The sequence below is a fragment of the Poecilia reticulata genome, linkage group LG13, assembly GCF_000633615.1.
Source record: "Poecilia reticulata strain Guanapo linkage group LG13, Guppy_female_1.0+MT, whole genome shotgun sequence".
In the NCBI taxonomy this organism is placed as follows: domain Eukaryota; kingdom Metazoa; phylum Chordata; class Actinopteri; order Cyprinodontiformes; family Poeciliidae; genus Poecilia; species Poecilia reticulata.
The window spans coordinates 18,146,062-18,166,812 of NC_024343.1; the positions used below are offsets into that span (position 1 = coordinate 18,146,062).

The 20,751-nt window shown below is 42.8% G+C and overlaps 1 protein-coding gene across 2 annotated transcripts in view; it reads right to left on the reverse strand.

Annotated features, from left to right (window-relative positions):
• Positions 1 to 20,751, reverse strand: part of LOC103474724 (protein jagged-1b) — a 60,052-nt gene that overhangs the window by 34,793 nt on the left and 4,508 nt on the right. The window contains exon 2 of one of the 2 annotated variants that reach the window (XM_008425879.2): positions 14,851 to 15,192. The exons of the other annotated variant lie outside the window; for it this stretch is intronic. Within the exon in view, the coding sequence (XP_008424101.1) occupies positions 14,851 to 15,192 (342 nt within the window). The remainder of the gene's footprint in view (positions 1 to 14,850; positions 15,193 to 20,751) is intronic. 2 annotated transcript variants of the gene reach the window in all.

Here is a 20,751-nt window from a genome sequence, read left to right on the forward strand (position 1 = left end):
GGTGGTCTAGACTACAACTCTGCTACGTGGCTCCTTGGTTCCATGTCCTCCCTTGCCCACCCTTTCAGTTGGATTTTTTTCAAAATAAATGCCACTAGTGGCAAAAAAAAAAGTGAGGACAGGAGACAAGATGTTTCCATCCCTGAAATTCGGATGCGTAGAATCCCATCTAAGTCTAAACTATGTTACAGAGAGTAAACATAATGCTTTATCTGTGGCATTGTTCATTAAAAGGCACATTTCTGATGTATTAAAATTAAATACTACCGGTTCACTTATTGATATTAGTGATTAGGCAATGCATTCAGCAAGCACTTTTACTTTTAATACTTAAGTATTTTTAAAAGCCAGTACTTTTTTACTTTTACTTAAGTAAAATGTTAATGTGGTACTTTTACTTTTACTTGAGTACATTTTTGTCTGTGTATTTGTACTTTTACTTAAGTACATTTTTTTAGTACTTTCTCCACCACTGCTGCAGTGTTAGACTGAGAAATGAAAAATGCCATGACAGCTGACAAACTATCCAACGGTGTAAGACAAGCTACATGAAATGCCTCTATAGGCAGACATTTCTGCAGACAGGAAGTGGATTTTTGATTTCCTCTACCTCCAGAGCACCAAGGAATGTTCAGGAGCCACACAGGTGAGCTTTTCTGCAACATTTCAACTTCAGATTTCTATGAGTTCACATGAGCGACTGAACAGAAATGCCTCATGTTGAATCACATTCAGTCATCAAAGTTCAGCACATTAGTGTAAAAATCTTTCAAGTCTGAACACAAGCTTTTTTAATGTGTTTAGTGGATTTGCATTAGCTTCTGCTAATTCTTTATATGTTTAGCAGTCTAGCAACAGTTGCTAATTTTTTTTACGTTTAGTTGATTAACATTAGCTTCTGATAATTTTTAATATGTTTAATCAGCTAAGTAATAGCTCCTCATTTTTTTTATGTGTTGAGCGGATTAGCTTAGCCAAGCTAGGATTCTTGTTTATCAGTGTTTAGTGAACCTAAGTTGGTCGGTAGCTGCGACTGGCTAGATCATTGTTCTGGCTAGAACTGCTGTAGACTTTACTTCTCTCTATCACAACCATGGCAGCTATTTTGAAAAATGTCCCCCAGAAAAAGAAAAAACGAGATGAGGGAAACGTATGTTTTCTATGGTTCAAAATATGCAAGCTACGATTAGACACCAAATCGTGCAAAAACATAATTTTCCATGACAACTGTGGTGGCCTTCTTGAAAAAAAATCTAAACATTATCAGTAAATATGACGTCTATTGGTCCAATCATACAAGAGTTGACACCAGAAGTATTTTTTGGAGACTAACTTTTTTTTTATTTTCAAAAATCAAGCCCCCGCGAACATCTGTGCCAAGTCAGGTTCTCGCTCTTGTATCCACACGTGAAAGATCTTACTGAAATATTCAATCATCCGCTGCTCTATATGCAGGTGCAGAGAGAGCTAAAAGAGAAGAGCCGTCTCCCAAAATACTAAAACAACACGAAAGCAGCAGCATGAGTGTGGATAGTAGCAGTCCACTCCCTTCAGCTGCAGGCCGTCCGGCCACGCTGATGCCCTTCCCTCACGCTCGCAAACAGACATCAGTTATCGCACTGCAGATTCTGTTCTGCGAAGGTTTATGGCTGTTTCTTTCCTCTTTGCATCCCCTCTTTTTTCTCAGCGAGCCCCTCCGCTCCCTCCTCCCCTATAGGTGCCCTCTCTCACCGTCTGTCCCTCCCTCGCTCCCCCTCAGACATGGGCAGGGTAGGATATCCCGACAAAGCCAGGCTGTACAAACAGAGCTCTACGACAGGAAGAACTCCCATCCCTGAGAGAGGAATTTCCCCTTAGAGCTCACACACACACACACACACACACACGCACACACGCGCGCACTCACAGCAGCTCAGACATCCACCGTAACCCTTTGTTTTTTTGCTTTCATTTATAATCCGGAATAATTTGAGACAAAACATGTCATTCATCAATTTAGACAACAAATAGGAATTTGTGGTGTTTTGCTTTATTCGCTCAACGACAGCTTGAATGTATTCATCGTCGAGTAAACATGGCAGCCGCTGCTTTAGAGTCGATAATGAGTCTTTGGCTTTCAGTTTTCCCTCTTTTAATTTTAATAAAAGCTCAGATTTTAGTTGCAACAAAGTGTCGTTTGCTGTTACCGTCGACTTTTCTGTTTCCAGATGCGTCGATATGCAAATTTTCAAATGGCAAATTATAAATGCACAGATCTGAACTGCAAATGGCTGAGGTGAAAAATAAAAGTGTGAACAAGCGAGACTCTGCCAACATGTCTGAGGAAAGAAAAGTGTTATTTGAATGAGAGGATTTTCCTCTCACTGGCACCGTAGTCAGATGTTGCTCTGTTTTTACCCATTTACTTATGACTAATATTTCTAAATTCGCTTTTTTTTTCTTTTTTTACTGTAATCTTGAATCTCTGTATTTCTTCAGATATGTTGCTAATTTTGACACAACACAGGAGGTCAGAAATAATATGGATTCATTATTTCTTCTCAAAATTGCTTCACCAATTGGGATTCAAATCAGAGTTTCCCGAAGTCAATTTTTGTCAGCAAACTAATTTAGCAAATTTGGTGAACAAGACCTGCTGCGCTCGCAATTAACTTGAATTAATCAAGCTGCACCACCAATTAAAAACACTTCTTCTTTTTATTTATTTATTCCTTAGTTTAAATAAGCAGCTGGCTAAATTGGTTTTCAGGAAAGATTCAGACGGGAAAATTATAAACCACCTTGACCCATTTAGATTTTTTTTTTGTTGTTACTGTTACATCTGTTAGAGAACAGATCTTGAATCCCAAATAGGACGAACAGTTGATTTTTTATTTTACGGTCAATTACAGCTCCTTCTCTTCTTTCTTGACATCTAAATTGCCTCAGGTGATGAGGAAACATCTTCTTATGCCTCTCATAAAGACTGATGTGGACTGAATCTCTCATGTATGCTAGTATGGCATAACATTATGACCAGTTGCCTTTTCCTGCTGACCCATTGACTCCACTAGACCCACCGAAGGTTTGCTGTGGCAAAGACATTAGCACCAGCTCCTTTAAGTCCTGTGACATCACAAAGCGGAGCAAATGGATTAAAGTTTGCAATTTAGCATTTGCATTTAAAAGCCTTTGTGTAACACAGACCTGCTTGGAGGAGAGTGACAGCTAAGCAGAAGGTTAATTAGTTTGCTATACTGTGATACTTCAGTGTTATTGTTATGCTACGTTAAAAAGCTCAAATCAATCACAGAACCTCTCTCCAAATCATGCAAATGGTTGTCATGACTGCAGCTGCAACTGAGCCGGATTAGGCGCTCGACACCTTACCTGTGCTGTAAACTGGTTGTTGAGGTAACCACAGAAACAATGCAATTACTATTCCTGCAGCAGGTTTGCTGCTACACTGTAACGCGTGTTTGATTAAAGCGCCACGGCGGAAACGCTTTCTGGTTTGTTTTCGGCGAGAGTGAGAAAACGTCAGTCAGACTGGTTTCCAGAGAAAAGAGCACAGAGAAGTGAAATGCCGTCTGATTCCTTGAGCTCTTGAGAGCCCCACGGTCTAAGTGGGATTCTGTCAAATATGACTATTGTGCTGCTGAAAGGATTCTATGATCAAAACAATGGAGAAAAGCAATCAGAGCGCAAAGGAGCGGGAGACATTACGGTGGCTCAAATGTGAATTTTAAAACCTTCTACGGATATTAACCAGGACTGTCCATCTCTCTGTCCTCAGGTGAAACACACACACAGACACACACACACACAGAACCCGAGACGAGGAATTAGACCCCCAGTGTGCAGCCATCCACCCCGCCCCGCTCCCATGGCCCCGTCTCTGTAATTAGACGTCTCTGTTCTCACACTCCTGACGTCCCCTCTGTTTTTCTTCCATTGTGGATATAATTAGCAGCAGACTTTATCTGCCCTTGTTTGCCATCATTCACTTTCCATCTGTCCAAAAGGAAAAAGTCAGTCATCTGGCTGCTGTTCCTAAAAAGCTCTCGACCCTCCGGCGGGGGGAACCGAATGCTCCGACTATTCGCTGCAGAGGAACGCAGAACATTTTTCCTGCTAGGAGCCAAAAGTACGAACTCGGTGAAGGAACGAAGGCATTACAGAAACCAACATCTTAAGGGCCAATAAAATTCATTTTGGTCAGAAATTAAAACAAATACATGGGCTGACAGTGAAGAAGTGGGAGTATCTGTTAGAAGAGCTACAGAAAGATTACAAACAATTTACAATCACACATCTAAAGCCATAAACTTCACTGTTTCTATGTGAAGTTTGCCGTTTTCCCAGCATGCACTGCTTGATTTAGACTAACATCCACAATCGTTCTGCCGTTCTCTTTGCTCTAGTTTGAGCTTTCACACAAAGTACTTCATGCTCCATCTCTCATGGGGTAATAAGATGCTTCAGGGATGATTTAGTGTAATACGTATCTAAAATTACATTAATATGGCTCATAGCTGGAGCACTGACCTCCAAAAACAAGAGGTACAATATTTGAAACAGGTGGTTTTATAAGTACATCTTTCAGTCTATAAACCCAGACGGTGTTTATATACGTTCATCTTTATCGGAAAACGTGAACAAACAATGAAAATATTCTTAAGTTTGTTTTTTTTTTCAGTAAATCTGTAACAATTTTAACATATAACCATAGAATACAAACTCGAATATCCGTGTGGAAATATTTTGCTTTGGCATCTTTTCGGTGTGGGTCTAAATAAACATAACTCCTGAATTCCCAGGTTAATTAGCATGAAGTAAATGTAGGACAATGTGCGCTACCTGAGCTGAGTGCTGAGAATAATCTATTACATGATGATGATGTCAGCCAATAGCAAACGGATACATCAACTAATCACATGGAGATCATAATCAGCCCATTACTGCTTGACTGGATTTGATTGGTGAGCAGGAGGTCAAATCCTGCTGACCTCTGCAGCCTATAGATCTCAAGAAAATGACTATTGATTGAATTGTTTATATTTTATAACAGGGATCAGCAGCAGCTATTGCAAAAATATTTATTATTCCTCTCTTTATATTTCGTTAAGAAAGAGTTTCTTGTGTTAAGAAGATTTTAGTATAAAGTTCTACTAACATATTTTTCTACAATCTTTTTATGCTGAACTTCAGCCCCTAAACATTTCTGTTAAGCCTGACAATGAATCAATTAATGGAATGATAAATTAAAATGAGCTCAGTAATTTCCATTCTGATTATTATTACTTTTGGAAAGGCAGTTTTGTTTTCAGAGACACCATGCTCTATTTTATTTTTGTTTTAGGTTGTAAGTCTGTTTTTTTTCCTGTCATGTTTTTTGGTGCTTTTTACAAAGTATTCTATACAAAATTAAAGTTTATTAGCAGATAAACTTGTGTTACTGTGCCATTATCAAAACATTACTTGAAAACGGTCACAAAACAACGATATTATATTTTATGGCAATAATTTCTGGTATAATTTATCGTCCAGCAAAATCCGCTAGATCGTGACGGATCTATTTCTCTGCTTGTTTCTGAAAACATTTAACTCTAAATAACAGGATTATTTCAGCAATTAAAAAGTTCCGTTTTGTCTCTTTATATTACAGATACCTTAGCGAAGAACCTGGCTATATTTGGATCTTTACATGTTTGGCTGCTGACAAAAAAACAACCACATTTCAACTTTACCCAAAGCACATCGAAACAAACACATAGGTGCATGATTTCTGTTCGCAGCAAAAAGTAGAAACTTTGCACTTGAAGAGGAAAATCAGTCGGACTTCTCTTTGTCTCATCCAGCCGCCTCCCTCTCCGTCTGAAAGTCACATTCCTGCGAGGTTAATTGGCCGCGGCCACTTCAAACGCCGTGGAACAACAGAGGCCTCTTGACATGTCGTGCGATGTCAGGCTGTCTCATCCTTATCCTGTCCGCCCATCAGCCGCTGCTCCTCCTCCGCCTCCTGCTGATTATGATTCTCTCAGCAGAGTGAGTAAGCCGCCATGACACGCGCACTTCCACCTGAAGCACCTGTGCCCTTTCCTCTGAGATCACCGGCAGGCCTCCTCTGCTCTGTCTCTTCCCTCACTTCCTCTCCGCTCGCCGTTTCCCCTCCGTTCCGCCGCTTGCGACAACTTTCACAAATTACTCCCAGCTCGACCTCCTCCCTCGCATCCTCCATCGTAACCCAGCCTCCCTCACTTCCACAGGAAATCACCCTTTTCCAGTCGACGGGCGCTTCACGCGTTCAGAGTCTGCTGAGTGGCGTCAGCCGTTATTATCTGGAAAATAGTCGGAGGACAACAACGTGTGTGTGCATCCTCACACTGCTGATTAAACTGCATCAGTGTGTGTGTGTAAGCTGCACTTTGTAAGTCAGGTTGGTTTTCATGAACTAGCCTTAGCACTCATGACCGCCTCTGCTGACGAGAAGAGTCTGTGGCGGCACAGAGAGAAAGGGGGAGGGTGTGAGCGGCGCACACATGAGCATGACTGACAGTTGTGCAGACACGACATGGTGACAGTTTTTATAAATATGAAGGAAAAAAACCATTTTCATACGAGTTACACATTGCAGCTGTTGAAAGTTGGGGTTCAGTGTCAGACCTGCAAACCGAACCTCCACCTCTGACCCTGACCTCTGACCCTGAACCTCACATCCTGCTCCCGTGTTAACATGAGATCCGTGTCCAAACGTAAGCCTCTTCCTGGAACACCAGGCAGCAGTCAAGGCCTTGCATGTTTTTTGTTTTTGTTTTATATACTGTCATAAAAAGCAGCTGAAATTGAATCATTAAAGCTGAGCATCGTCCAAAACGTTCCCCGCTGCAAGAACGCGAGTCCGGCAAACCCGAGCCCGAGGCTGCAGGGGTAAAATCAGCAGTGAGTCATTGCCAAACATTTCTTGCTTAAAATGTTTGCGGTTGGTCCTGTTGAGCTTTGGCAACAAAAGAGACCACAGGGGAGGGAGAGGGGAGAAAAAACGGCAGGTCTGTTGGGACTCGATCCGGCTGAAGATCTCAGGAGGGCAGCGGCACACAAAACAAAAACAGCGGTTTAAATCTGCGTGTGGGGGCAAAGAAAGGGAACGAGAGACGTGACGGGGTGAAAGACGTCAGAAGGACGGGCCCTGAAAGGAAACTATTGTTTGTAATTGCAGCTTTGAGTCCATTTATACACCTGCGAGCCGCACACAAACGGAGACACTCGCTAATCTCACAATGATCGTGTAAATCAAACTCCTCTCTATTCTCTCTTCTTTTTTTCTTCTTTTTTTTTATAAAGACTCTCGATCCAATTTGCACACAAATGAAATCATTAATGCGCGCCTCCCCCAGAGACGTTTACCCTATCTCTAAAAAACACCCACTTCAAATCCTGCTGGAAATTAACCTTTTTTTTGTGTGCGTGTGCGTGTGTGGATCCGGATGCATTCGGTGCATTTGGGTGTGTCTGTGGTCTGTGGGAGGCAAATTAAAAGGATTGTGAGGAGAAAAGTGAGTCTGCAGATGTGTATGTTCAGACAGCAGTATCAGCATACATGCAGGTATGCAAGGCTGCACCGGAGAGTCAATTAGAGGGGGATGAGGGGGGACAAAAGAGAGGAAAACACAAGTGACACACAGAGGAAGAGTGAAAGAGAAACTCCGGAGGGGAAAGAAAGCTCCGACTATGCTCGTCTACGTTCGTTTCTCTTCAGCGGTTTCCCTCTGCTCGGCTCCCACACAGCAGGAATGTGCAGGTTGCAACAATGGCTGTGTGTCTCCATCACATGCTATGAGAACGAACGAATGAGTCCGCCCTCTGTTCAAAACCCGGAGACTAAAGTGCATTCATTTTACTACTCTAAGCATAATTAAGGAACTCGACTGCCGGGGTGCTTTCATTTTTGAAATTTCTCACGTTTACTTTCTATGATGAAAGTCTCGTCCCGCAACGAGATCAAAATGTCCAGCAGATACATCTACAGTCCAATTTGGATATGAAAAACGCTGCAGCTCATAGAGAGGATGGGAAGTGTAACGGGTTGGAGCTGAAATACAGTAAATGTGTTATTAGAACTGTAAGACCGAGACAGAAACCCACTGATGTTTAATATTCTGCTGCTACAATCCATTCAAAGGTTTCTTTTATTGTTTACTTTCATAACCAAATTATATAATGGCCAGATGGTCATTTGTAGAAATGTCCAGCTGGCCAATTGGTAGGCAATACAGAAAACCTTTTGAAACCTGGATTCCCTCCACTACATTTCTCACCTTTGACCTCTACAGGAGGCGACAGCCTGCGACCAACACCGAGTTACACCAGCACACACGTAGAGCTGCAGATAAAACCGTCGGGTACATCGAGGTGTTTGGGGATTTGTTTGGTTTACAATCGGGGCTGCAGCAACGAACGGATGAAATCAATAAAAATCGATTACTAAAAGTTTTGGCAAATAATTTTATTATTGATTCATGTTGAGGCCATGTCGCAGTCGTTCACTTGGTCAGTGCCAGGTGACTGATTTATGGATCAATCAAAAAAAAAAGAATAATAATCGACTGGTTAATCAAATATTAAAATAATCATTAGTTGATCTACAACCATACAGTAAACGCAGCGACTGCAGAGGATCGACTATTACGAGTCCAGATGTTTGGAGGAGAAAGTAATGATAGGTGAGCTGAAGTGTCTCATTTTACATTCAGAAAAAAAAGAAAGATCACCATAACTTTGAATAATTGTTAAATATAGACATACGTTCAATAATTACTATGATAAATTACTGCAAAATGGTCTCAGATTACACCTTATAATGAAACAACATGAAGTTGATGAGAATGAAACGGGACGAGATGTTAGCAATGTTTTCATAGGAGGTGCAAGTTCAGTGTTTGGTGTTCACAGATAAAATGAAAGGTTTCATAAGTATTTTCAGTTCGTAGCGAGAGACGCAGTCCAGATCCAACGGAGAAATAAACCAGATCCAAACCATAAACTGTGGCGTTCTCTCTGTTTACCAATCAGTCGTATCTTCACGGTTCCTGTTTTTCTTTCCTCTGAACCATAAAAAAAGAACTTAAAGTACTGTTTTAATTTCATTTCCAGCTCATCTGAAGTTTGGACGTCCAGAGGTTGACAGAGGCTAAAGTTAAGAAGCGACACTTTCCCAAGAGGAAAACTTTTACAGTCGACGTCGAACAACCTGGACAAAGTCTAGACATTTTTTCCTCATTTCCATCATTTTGCTCAGACACCGTCACCTCTTATCCTCACATCTGTGCAGAAAATGTTAAAAATGAGAAGAAATGTTCTTCTGTTGTATTTTTATTTTTTTTGCACAATATGTTGCCTTGATGCGGATGTTTTCAAACAGAATAAAAATGGTGTAGTAGAGGCTTAAAACAGCCTCCAAACATTTAGCTAGAGCTAAATAGAACTCATTTTTCCTCAAAGAAAAAAGCTTCAAGTCGGATTTAAGCCGCTCTGCTGTCTGCAAAGGCGTTGCAATAATAACTTTAATTACTGTAATATCCATAAGGCTGCTGTGACAGATGAATATTTTTGGGCCGTATGTGAGCACTTAAATGTAATTACTTCCTGTTAAAAGCTCCATGACTGAGGGGACGGTCCCTGCTTTTAGCGCTTGACCTTCTTCCCATGTTTTCAGCACACACACACACGCACACACACACACACACACACACATATATGTCACTTATAATTATCTCAAAAAAATTGATTACGCTGTATAACAGCTTCTGACAGTAAATCATATTTCTCAAACACCAGGTGATTCAGATTAATATTAATGATGCAAACTAGATTATTTGATGCAAAAACTTTTATATTTTTTTTCTTTCATGTTTAAGATACTTGAGGACGCGGTGAGGAAAAACGTAGAAATGTGAACACGGTCGCTGTTATCAGCCTGGATTCATTGTTGTAACATAAAATTGAACTTCATTGATAATTTTCTGAGGTTGAACGATAGCATTCAAGCGCTCGGGGAAGCTTTCTGTTCTCTCACGCTTCCAGATCCAGGAACAAACTCTGTGACTCGGCGAGAAGCCTGGGCGGTTTACTGCAACGCATTTGCATGATGGAAGCAGTTTTGCATGTCGCTGTGAAAAGAAGGAGATTGCACGTACAGCGCACGGTCCATTTTCTCATCTCATGCATTTCTTTTAGAAGCAAAAATCATCCGATTTGAGTAATTTTTTATGTACTAAGCTAGCAGGTATTTCCTCGAGTTTGGGTTTACATTACCGCAGCTTGGATTTGGTGCTTTGCTGCAATGTTTGCTTTGTGTCGACATATTCCAAAGAGTCCAAAGAACGAGTTTGAAAGGCATTAAGAAGAATTAACAATCAAGCTCTACGATATCTATAAATGATCAGTATTTAATTACCGTTCACCATTTCCTCGTACACAGCTCGCACTGCTCCATCGCTTATGTAAATTATTTTTGTTGACTCAATGAAGCTACTATAAATATATATTTATCGCTTGTTGCTAAAGGTATCCATGTCCAACACTCACAGTTACTCTTCAATAAATTCACATTTCCTCCCTGTTTTTGTCATACCTAGCAAGCGGTATCCTTTAGCGCTAAGCTAACTTTTAGGATGTATCCTCCCTGTTTTGATATGACTCATTGATAATTTGACATCCAACATGTTTCAGTTCAGCTTCACTGAATTTTGTGGAGAAAAAAAACGACAGAAAAGGATGTTCTTGTAGCTCAAGTAAGAACATCTAGAAACCAACACGTCCTTCTCTGATCTATACAAATTCAAGTCTCTACAAAGCCTTTTCTGACTTGTAAAATCAGTCCTGGCAGAAACTGTCCTCAAGCTCCATATTTGCAGCAGGACAATGACAGAAAGCAGCCCAGTAAGTTTCCCTTTTTTGGAGTGGCCTAGCCAAAGTCTGGGCTTAACTTGAGGCGAGAAATTACCTTAAATTGTCTTTTCCTCTTCATCAATAAAACCATAATTAAAAAAATAAAACGTCTCTTTTTGGGCTATATTTTTGTTCTATTTTGGATTACCTGAAACATTTGTGACAAACTCCCTCCTCCCCATCCCCCCCAAAAAAAACAAAACAGAAGAAATCTGAAAAGATGAAAACACTTTTTTTACTTCAAAGTATGTGCAATTGACCTTAATGATTTCTCTGAAGTATCTAAGAGAGATTCCTTTATTCTTCAGTGACTTTAATTAGTATTAGGGACGAAAAAAATGATCAAAAACACTTTAAAATCCTACAGGCTGTCAGGCTGTTTCATAACTCTAAACCCTAAGTATTCCAGCAGCAGACAGTGAGATAAATAAAGCGAATCCCTCATAAAGGTAAAAACAAGCGATGTCCTCTGCCAGCCTGCCTCCTTCCACTCACCGTTTATTTGTTTCTGCTCGACAGAAGCTAATTAAGCGCTTTCATGTCAGCTTGCTTTGCTCCTCTCATTGTTTAAAGCAGAGCCTAATACCTACAGAGACAGAGCTTCAAGAAATGACTTATGTTATGAAGTCTTTGAACCTGTCTAATCTCAGCTGAAAAAACAAAAAAGAAACCCAGACTGCTGATTGTCTGTTCCTTGGCGGGCCGAGAACAAGTCGTGCTTCTCAGGATCACAGATTTTCCAGGAGGCGACAAAAAAAAACTAGATTTCTATTTTTTTTTTTACATCCAAAACCAGACAAAAGAAAGTATAGGATTTAGATTTAGAGGGAAAAAATCCTAACACGGACTGAGAGCAGCTTAAAGGGGGATGACACCTGGCCTTGATCGCATCAGGCACAAAGCAAATACAACGAATTACAATCATGCCCACATTCATAAGCAAATGCACATATTTCCCTGGAGAGATTAGAGGAGGGAGGGCAGGAGGACAGAGAGGAGAGCTCACCTTACCTCATAATGACTCGGCTCACCTGTTGATCCCCTCACCTGGGGCAGGGGGATCACCCCCCGCCCCCTCTGCCTCACAGAGATGGCCGGATAAAGCCGTCCTTTCAGCTGAGGCTGCCACGAAGCGCCCTGATCCGGCCCGCCCCACGGCGCGGCCCTGAAACCGATCCAGGTAGGCTTTCTCACGGAGAAATTTTCTCACACTCACGCCTGCCAATCACACACCTCCCCGGGGAGCGGGACGAGGGGGACGAAGCTCGGCACTCACGCGGCGTGCATCCAGCACGCCCAGATGTAAACGGTACACAGATAAGGGAAGATAATTGGCTCTGGGACAGCGAGTCTCACAGGTAAACGGGCCGATACCGATCACAGCGAGGAAACCTAAGCCGGTCCTGTGTAGCGTTCGTGTGTGCAGGTGTATTAAAGAGACAGGGAGCTTTATCCTCATCAGGTAAATCAAACAGTTTTTAGTGCAGAGACTCCAACACGCTGGAGGAGTGAAGGAAACATGTTTCCCCACATCAGACACATTTTTACAACATCCCCGCCAGCATGCCTAGGTGGGCCCCATATGGGGGAAAGGAGGGCAGACATATGGGCCCCATATGGGTTTGCCTATGTAGGGCCACAGCTTACATGGGCCCTATATGGGCAAACCCATGTGGGCCCACCACCATGTAGGGCCCATGTGGGCTGCCCTCCTTTTCCCACCTAGGCATGCTGGCAGGGATGTTATGATTAGAGCTTAAACTCTGGAAAGCGTTGAGATCAAACCGGACCCGCCATGTAGGGAGCAAACTAAGAAACAATCACAAGGAGAAGAGAGGAGAAGGAGGAGGAGGAGGAGGAGGAGGAGGAGGAATCCTTTTAGCCAAAAACTAAATAAAATCTCTAAAGTCCCGCAGAAAATTATGGATCTGCCAAGTCATTTTAGAGGGATTCTCTTGAGCTTTAAACAAGCATTAGCTGCTAATGGAGTCTGAAAAGGAAGCAGCCTCTGTGTCTTTAATTCACCCAAGCTGTGTTTGTTGGGGGTTTTTTTATGTTAATAATGAAAACATGTGGAGGGGAAAAAGAAAAAAAGATGGCTGGAGAGGGGAATGAAAGAGCCAAGCTCAATAATCAATAAACCTTTTGGTCACTCTGGTGTTCTGTTTTGTAATTAAATTACTCTTTCATTCAAGGATGTCGAGTCTAGCAGCCAGGAGCAGGAAGTTCAAAAAGCTCCCGAAAGAGCAAAAGTGAAAAACATTTGGATGGACGGAAGAAAGAGAGAGAAACCGAGGAAACTAGTGGACGGAAAAACAGGACTGAACGAATTAGCAAACAAACCGAACCCAACATGCATCCCTTTAAGTTCAAAAATAATACACAGAGTGATTGTAGATTACAGATATTGCTAATCTATATCTGATCATCATAAACCAATACCTGCTGTTGATCGATTTTATGCTTCATGTTACAGGCACCTTGTGCAACTTTTGTTTGATCAATCTGGGTTTTTTCCCCAAACAATCAAAGTTTTTTGCTTTGTTGTTGTCAAAGGAGACCGTCTGATAAAATTGCTTTTAACAGGAAAAACTGCACAGACAATATTTAATTCACACAAACTAAAAATGTACCTTTGTATTGAGCAGCTGGAACCCCATTGAAATATGCTAGCACTAAATATCAACAAGTCTTATCAAAACAGAGAGCAAACACGCTAATCCTAGCATAGCACTTCAGCAGACTTCAAGGCTCAAGATTCACCTATTTGTGGATTTTTCTGCAGAACATATTTTATTATTTATTATTATTTAAAATATTTGGAGAAGAAAATGCAGCTTGGGAAGCTGAAATATGAATTATTGTTTAGTTGGTGAGTACAGCTAATCAGCATCCTGAGCCTCCATGGCTCTGATTAGTCACCAACTCCAAAGGATTAATTGTTACCTCCAGTCAGACGATACATGTTGGTAAAATGAAAAGATGATTTTTTTAAAACCTAAATCTGCTAGAGGTATTAATAATTATGAGCCTAACTTCACTTGGTGACTCAAATCTTTAATCTGAAATGACTCAAATCAGCGTTGGAGGACAAACTCTCTAGTTTGAAGGCAGATCAAATCTACTGGCTTCAAACAAACAAATCTGGCATCAAAATATTCCTGCTTTCTCTCTTAAAGTGTCATTGTGAAGAGATTGGGTGGGGGGAAGGAGAAAATGTTGAGCCCAGCTCATCAAACCATTTGATGACAATTTTGTCTTTAATTGGCATCTATTTTTAAGTCTCCCGCATGCAGATCGGGAGGTTTATTTAGTTAGATTTTATGTTTTAAACGCACTGATGATCCCAGAAAGCAGCGGCCATTATCACCCCAAGAGGCTCTCAGCAGATGACAGCTGAGGGTTTCCCAGAATGAACTGAAGCTGATGTGGAAGGAGCAAATATACTCACTTCAAAAAATAAAAAATAAAAATATATCAAGCATGGAATAAACAGCCATGACTGTTTCCTGTCACAAAACAGCGACGGTAAAGTGTTTGGACTCCTCACTACACGCTCAAGGTCAGGAGAGAAAAAAAAGGTGGGGCCTAATAAAAGCCAGTGTTGGTGTTGAAATTAAGATTGTTTCTCCCGAGTAATAAAAAAATGGATTTTTGCTTTGCGTTTCCAAAGAGAAGGCATCTCTCATAAAGAGATATTTAGCTGAAATCGGGGAGCTGTGTGGTGAAAGCTGCTGTAATGGCTCCCAGTAATAGAAAAGCAACATCATGTGAACTCTGACAGCGAGGGGTTATCATCACTCCAATCTAGCCTTGGTTCGAGAGGATTGTATTATACTTGAAGCTTAGCCTGTTCCCTTGGTAACCATACTGGTAACAAGCACATCCCCCCACCCCATCTTCCATCCCAGTAGTACTTACTGGCCAGGCATATTTGAAGTGAATGGAGATGTGTCCGTTAGTCCCGTCCTCTCCTCCTCCCCCTCCTCCGGGTTCGTGTCCTCGGTGCCGGAGCGACAGGGAGTTTCCGCCCAGGACGCCCGTGGTGCCGGACCCGAAGGTGCAGGTCCCTGTGGGGACCACCCGGGCCTGGTACTCCTTGAGGCAGGCGTGGAAGAAGGTGTCGCACTGATCCCGGGCAGAGCAGCGCTGGTCGCTGCCGCCGCCGGCCTGCAGGTCGCAGCAGTCTCCGGCCTGCAGGAGGCCGTGCGGGTTGTGGAAGTGACGGATCTGGAGCTCGAACATCCCAGCGGCGCGTACAGCCTGGACCGGGAGAGAGAGGGCAGAAAGTAGCAGAGCGATAAGGAGGCGTGAAAACATGGAAACTCTCAGAAAGAAAGTTGTTTCTCAGAGCTCCGAGTCAACTTTGAGCCTCCTTCCCGGCTAAATCTGACGCGGGCTGACTGAACAGTGGAGCGTTTTCTGGGTTAGTTTGATTTGCTCAACAAAAGCAGGATGCCCCGCGGAGGACCTCTGCAGCAGTATGCTCTCTAATCACAATGAGAGCCGCTGGTGCTTCAGCTCCCGCTGAGCTTCTGCATCCCGCAGAAGGTTTACACCATTAGAGAAGAGAGCGAGCCTCTGTGTTGTCATATTCACAAATATGCTGCTGCTTTCAAACACGTCCACCGCCTTGCAGATGTTTTCATGCCCCTTGAACTTTTCCACGTTTTGTGACAACGCAGCTACATTCGTCAGCGTGTCTTAGTCGGGTTTGTGTCCCACTGGGAAGTGGAAGGAAAATGATTACTGTTTTTTTTCTGCAGCTCCAGTTTTGTATGTCTACAGATTTAAATTGGTCCCCACTCTTCTCAGCTTCCATCAGGTTAAACGAGGGAATCGGAGATGACTGATTCCTGGCAGATTTTCAAGTAGATGTAAGTCTGGTCTTTGACTAGGCCATGTTTTTGGGATTGTCGTTCTGATGGAAGGGGATCCTGTCTGCATCTCTGGTCTTTTCCAGCCTCCCAAAACGGTTTTCTACCTGCATCAGCCCAGATTTAGATTTATTTATCTTCCCCACAGCATCCTGCTGCCACCACCGTGTCTCAAACCATGGATGATGTGTTCAGAGTAAAGAGAAGTGATGGTTTCTCTCAACAAGTAGGAGCTTTGGATATTTTACATAAGCACCTGAGGCCTACAAAGCAACAAAAAAAAAGTATTTTTGTCTAGTTTAAATACACTTGAAATACGACAACACTATTGTACTTTTTCATAAACACTAAGGAATTATTGACTTAAATCAAGCTCCTATGTCTTGCTGAAAGTTACTTCTAAGTCAGTTTTCTAAGATATTTGCACAGGAAACTCGACCAGAAATACTTGGTAATATTTCTTTTTTGTTTTTGCAGTGAGGGTTCATCCCCTGAGGTGAACAACATTTAAGTAGCAGGTTTTCCTCTGAAGGCGTCGTACTCTGTGCACTTTTTCAGGATTTTATTGGCAAAATAAAAAAGTTTTTGGAGGGCATGTATAATTCATCGCTGGATGCTCTCTCTTCCAGCCAGAGACAGAGAGAGAAAGAGAGAGAGGGAGGGAGAGAGAGAGAAGTGAATCAGGAAAAAGAAAAAAAGAGACAGAGAGACATAACTCTGATTCCCACAACTCTGTCTGACCTCTGGAGAGGAAAAAACAAACTTTTCCATCTAAATTATGAACAGACACACCAAACACTCCTGCCATATAATCCTCCAACTGTTTATCTCCCCACTTCCTTTTGTTTGCCTCGTCCCCTTCTCTTTCTTTGCTATGTGCGGCCGCCACTCCCTTCTTATTCTTCCCTCATGTCCTCATCCCCAGGGGGAACTCTGGATTCTCCTCCTCCTCCTCTTCCTCCTCCTCACTTCTTTCTCAATGCGAAGCTGTGATGTTCCTGTCATTTCTCTCCCGGCGGCGACAATCGGCCGCTCTGCTTTGTGTCCGTCGGCTCGTTTCATTCTCGGAGTTGGCTCCTTGTTTGTGGACGAGCAGACGATTCGCGCGCACACACACACTCGTTACACACATATGCCAGAGTTAATAAGACCCCTGAGATTCCCAGAGCAGAAGGGTCAGGTATGTGTGCGTAGCAAGAAGGAGGAAAGTGTGTGCCTCTTTCTTTTTTTTTTCTTTTTTTGCAAAAATAAACCATAATCTGAGTTTGCCAGTAAAGTCCTTGCTGATCCACAGACATCGCGGCTGTGAACCCAAAGAGCCGCTGTGAACCCGATCGTATGCGATGCGGTCCCAAGCCGAGCCAAAAATCGGCCCATTGTTAAAGAGCGAGTGTCCCCCCGCTGCACCCGGGGTCCCTGGGGGTGGGGGGGGGGGTTTGCCGGGGCCTGAAGAGAGAAGTGGAGGAGGGTGGGTGGACTTGGCTACATCAAAAGGCCTGCGGAGATACAGTGGCGCTCATCACTCCACATCCTCCTTTCTTCCTCTCCTCCGCTCGCTGCCGGAGCCATTCCCCGCATACCAGCGTTTCAGCGCTCAGTCGGAGCCGAGACAGCGAGACAGAGGGGTCTGAGCCGGGGGGCCCCCAGCCCGCTCGGCAGGAGACCCCCGGCACTTAGAGGCGCGCACAGAAAGGTCCCCCCGCCATTGAAAAGATGGATATTTATGGCTCAGTAATGGAACCGACCGTTAAAGGAAGAGGAGACCTGAAAGCAGGCAGGGCGCAGAGGAGAAATGTGAAAGAGATTAATCGCACAAACTGTTTATCCTCCAGTTTCTAGTGCAAACACACCAGTACACCTGAAGTAAGATAAAACAATTTTTAAAAAACTAACTTATAAGTAACTTTTCAGCAAGAGCTTGTCTAAATTTGTAGTTCCACTAGCAGATTATGTAATTTGTAAAATAGAACTTTTTCATCAATATTAAGGAGTTGCTGACTTAAAGTAAGCTTCTATATTTGCTGAAAGGAAACTTTTCAGTCAGTTTTGTCTTGTTTTAAGTGTACTAATAAATAGACCAGAGGACTTAGTGAGGTTTTGTGTTTTTGAAGTTCTTCTTTGTCAAATCGCTCAAGTTCAGTCAGGTTAGACGAAGAGCGTATTTGAACACCAACTTTCAAGTCTTTCCATCTCAGTCTGGACTTTGACTAGGCCATTCAGACACATGAATGCGGTTTGATCGGCTCTGGTCATGGGTTTAGAGTCGTCGTCCCTCTGGAAGTTTAATGTTAATCCCCACAGCATGACGACGCCTCCACCATGTTCACTTGCTCAGGGCATTGATTTTCACAGCATTCAGCAAATGGGAGAAAAAGCTCAGTGTTGATCTCCCCTCAAATAATCAACAGTCAGATGGTTTTTGTGGACGTCAGATCAGTGAAACGTGCAGATTAGTCCATCTGAGCTGCGGATTTCTGCAAACTTAAATTGCTCTGTGTCCATCTTGAGGCTGGAAAGGTACATTCATGCTTGGATTCCTGGATGGCTCATTGTTTCGCTTGTCTTAACAAGACCTCCCCGGATCGCCCGCAGGTTGCTCAGAACGCTTCGGAAAAGCTTCTGACGAAAGTTCTCCAAGTTTTCACACGTTACAGTTCTGCTTATTTAAGTGGCACGCACTGCGAAGCAGCTCCAAAGTCCTCTACCACGTCCCGATTTCTGATTTATGGAGCTTCACATACAACGACTGTGTGATCAGGACCTGCTGCTGGCTTACAGCGGAGCTGAAGAAGAGGAGAAAAGCTTCACGCTTGTAGACAACTTGTCATATTTTAAACCTGTTTTCGGTAAATGTTGGTTTAGTTGTTTGCTTTTAGTGAAGCACGTTGGGATTTCTGCCTTGACATCGGCTCATTAATAAAATCTCAGTGTTTTCAGAAGGTGCCTTTGTTTCTGTCTTCAGTTTCTGTGTAACAAACGTCTGTTTGGATGTTGCTGAGGTGCAATTTATCTTCCATTGACCCCCCAAAAAAGAGGCACACAGACTAGAAGGCGGCCTGTGAAATCTGCAGATTTGCTCCTTTTCTTTCTTTGACATGATCCCAAAACTGAAAATAATTTTTTCTTGTTTAGCTTAAGAGTGTGTTGTCTGCAAAAGAATCATTCCGCCCCCTCCTACTTCAATTCAAAAGGAGAAGAAGCGTCCGATAATTATATTATGTGAGGACAGAATGAAAAAACTTCATTTCTCTCTGTCTGTTTGAGCAAATTTACTACAAACGAACTTCAAAGATTTGCAACGAGGGGAGCTTTGATCTCCTCTCCAGACATTTTCTGCGAGCCATAATTGCACAGCGTGCTGGATCGTATGCTCTATTAAAAAAACATATCTCCGAGCAGATAAGACTGGAGGGACGGCTTTGTCTGATAAATCACAGGTTCTGATACTTCTCTCTCCTGCGTTACGATGAAGAGGCGAAAACAGCTGCAGAGGGTTCTGACTCTGCAGTGCGGTCAGGAGCAAGAAGAAGAAGAAGCAGAAGAAGAAGTGTGTTGTTGCTCAGCTGTGAAGGGGGCTGCAGAGGTGCAGAGCTGCCCCATGTTCAACATTCACACGCCCCAGAGTTGATTGGCCTGTGGCCCTGTGCTCCACACACGCACACACACACACACACACACACACACACACACACACACAGGAGCACAGACACTGTTTGTGAGCTCAGCGCTCGGAGCAAAGGAAAAAATGTGCTCACACACACACACGCACATACACACACACACACCAAGGAGCACCTCTCTGCCTTGTGGGTCCTGTCACACATCACAGCCGTCCTGTCAGCAGTGCCTTGCAAAAGGTGCAGGATAATCATTTCCCCCCCCCTCTCTCACACAGGGGAAAAAAGTAGCATAAGACTTGGTTGTTTTATGCGACTCAATTCCTGAAGAATGTCAAGAAAACACCAAAACACCAAAACAGATCTGCACACACGGTGTGATTGCTAAGGTGTTTACACCCTGTGAACTTTGTCATAATGTGTCATGTCAACGACGCAGATTTCAGCGTACTCGTATTAAGATACGGATGAGTAAAACGAATCTGAAAAGTGTGCGGCGCATTTGTATTCAGCCAATCTGAGTCAGATCAGGGGGACGCACAGCTTCATCTCCTACCACAGACTCGATTAGATTCACGTCTGACTTTGACTAGGGCGTCCCGACACAAATACGCTTTGATCTACGACTGAAACGATTAATGGGATGAATCGCAATAAATCGATTACTGAGATAATCGCCAACCTGTTTAGTCATCGATTAATCGCTAACTGGAGTATTTGGACTCAAAAAAAGACCATTTGCTGACAGGATAGCATATTGAGAGCAGCAATTAAGCCAAAACGGTTAAAGAGGCTAAAAGGGAATATTTGGCAAATATAATTTCCTCAAACAGCCATAACTCACGTGTTTTATTTCACACCATTGACTCTGTCCTTAATATTCCACAGAATGCCTGTTTGGAAGCTTCTCCTGACATGTGTGCTAAGTTTCTGCATTTCTTTATTGAAAAGGTTGGTAGTACCAGGGCTCTTATCACAGCTCCTGACTCCGACCCTTCTGTTTCGGTACATTGCTCTGCTGCCTTCAATCAGTTTGAACTTGTGACTGTCTCACTTTTAGAGGACGTGGTTGGCCACATTAAGCCATCAGGTTCCCCACGTGATCCTGTCCCTCCACAATTTTTTAAAGATATTTTATCTAGCATAGTGCAGCCTGTTCTTGCAATTATAAATAGCAGTCTGTCCTCAGGTGTGGTSCCYKCTAGTTTTAAACATGCAGTAGTGCAGCCACTGCTTAAAAAACCTGGCCTTGATCCTACTGTTCTGGCTAATTATCGGCCTATTTCGAAGCTGCCTTTTCTTTCCAAGGTTTTAGAAAAAATTGTGTA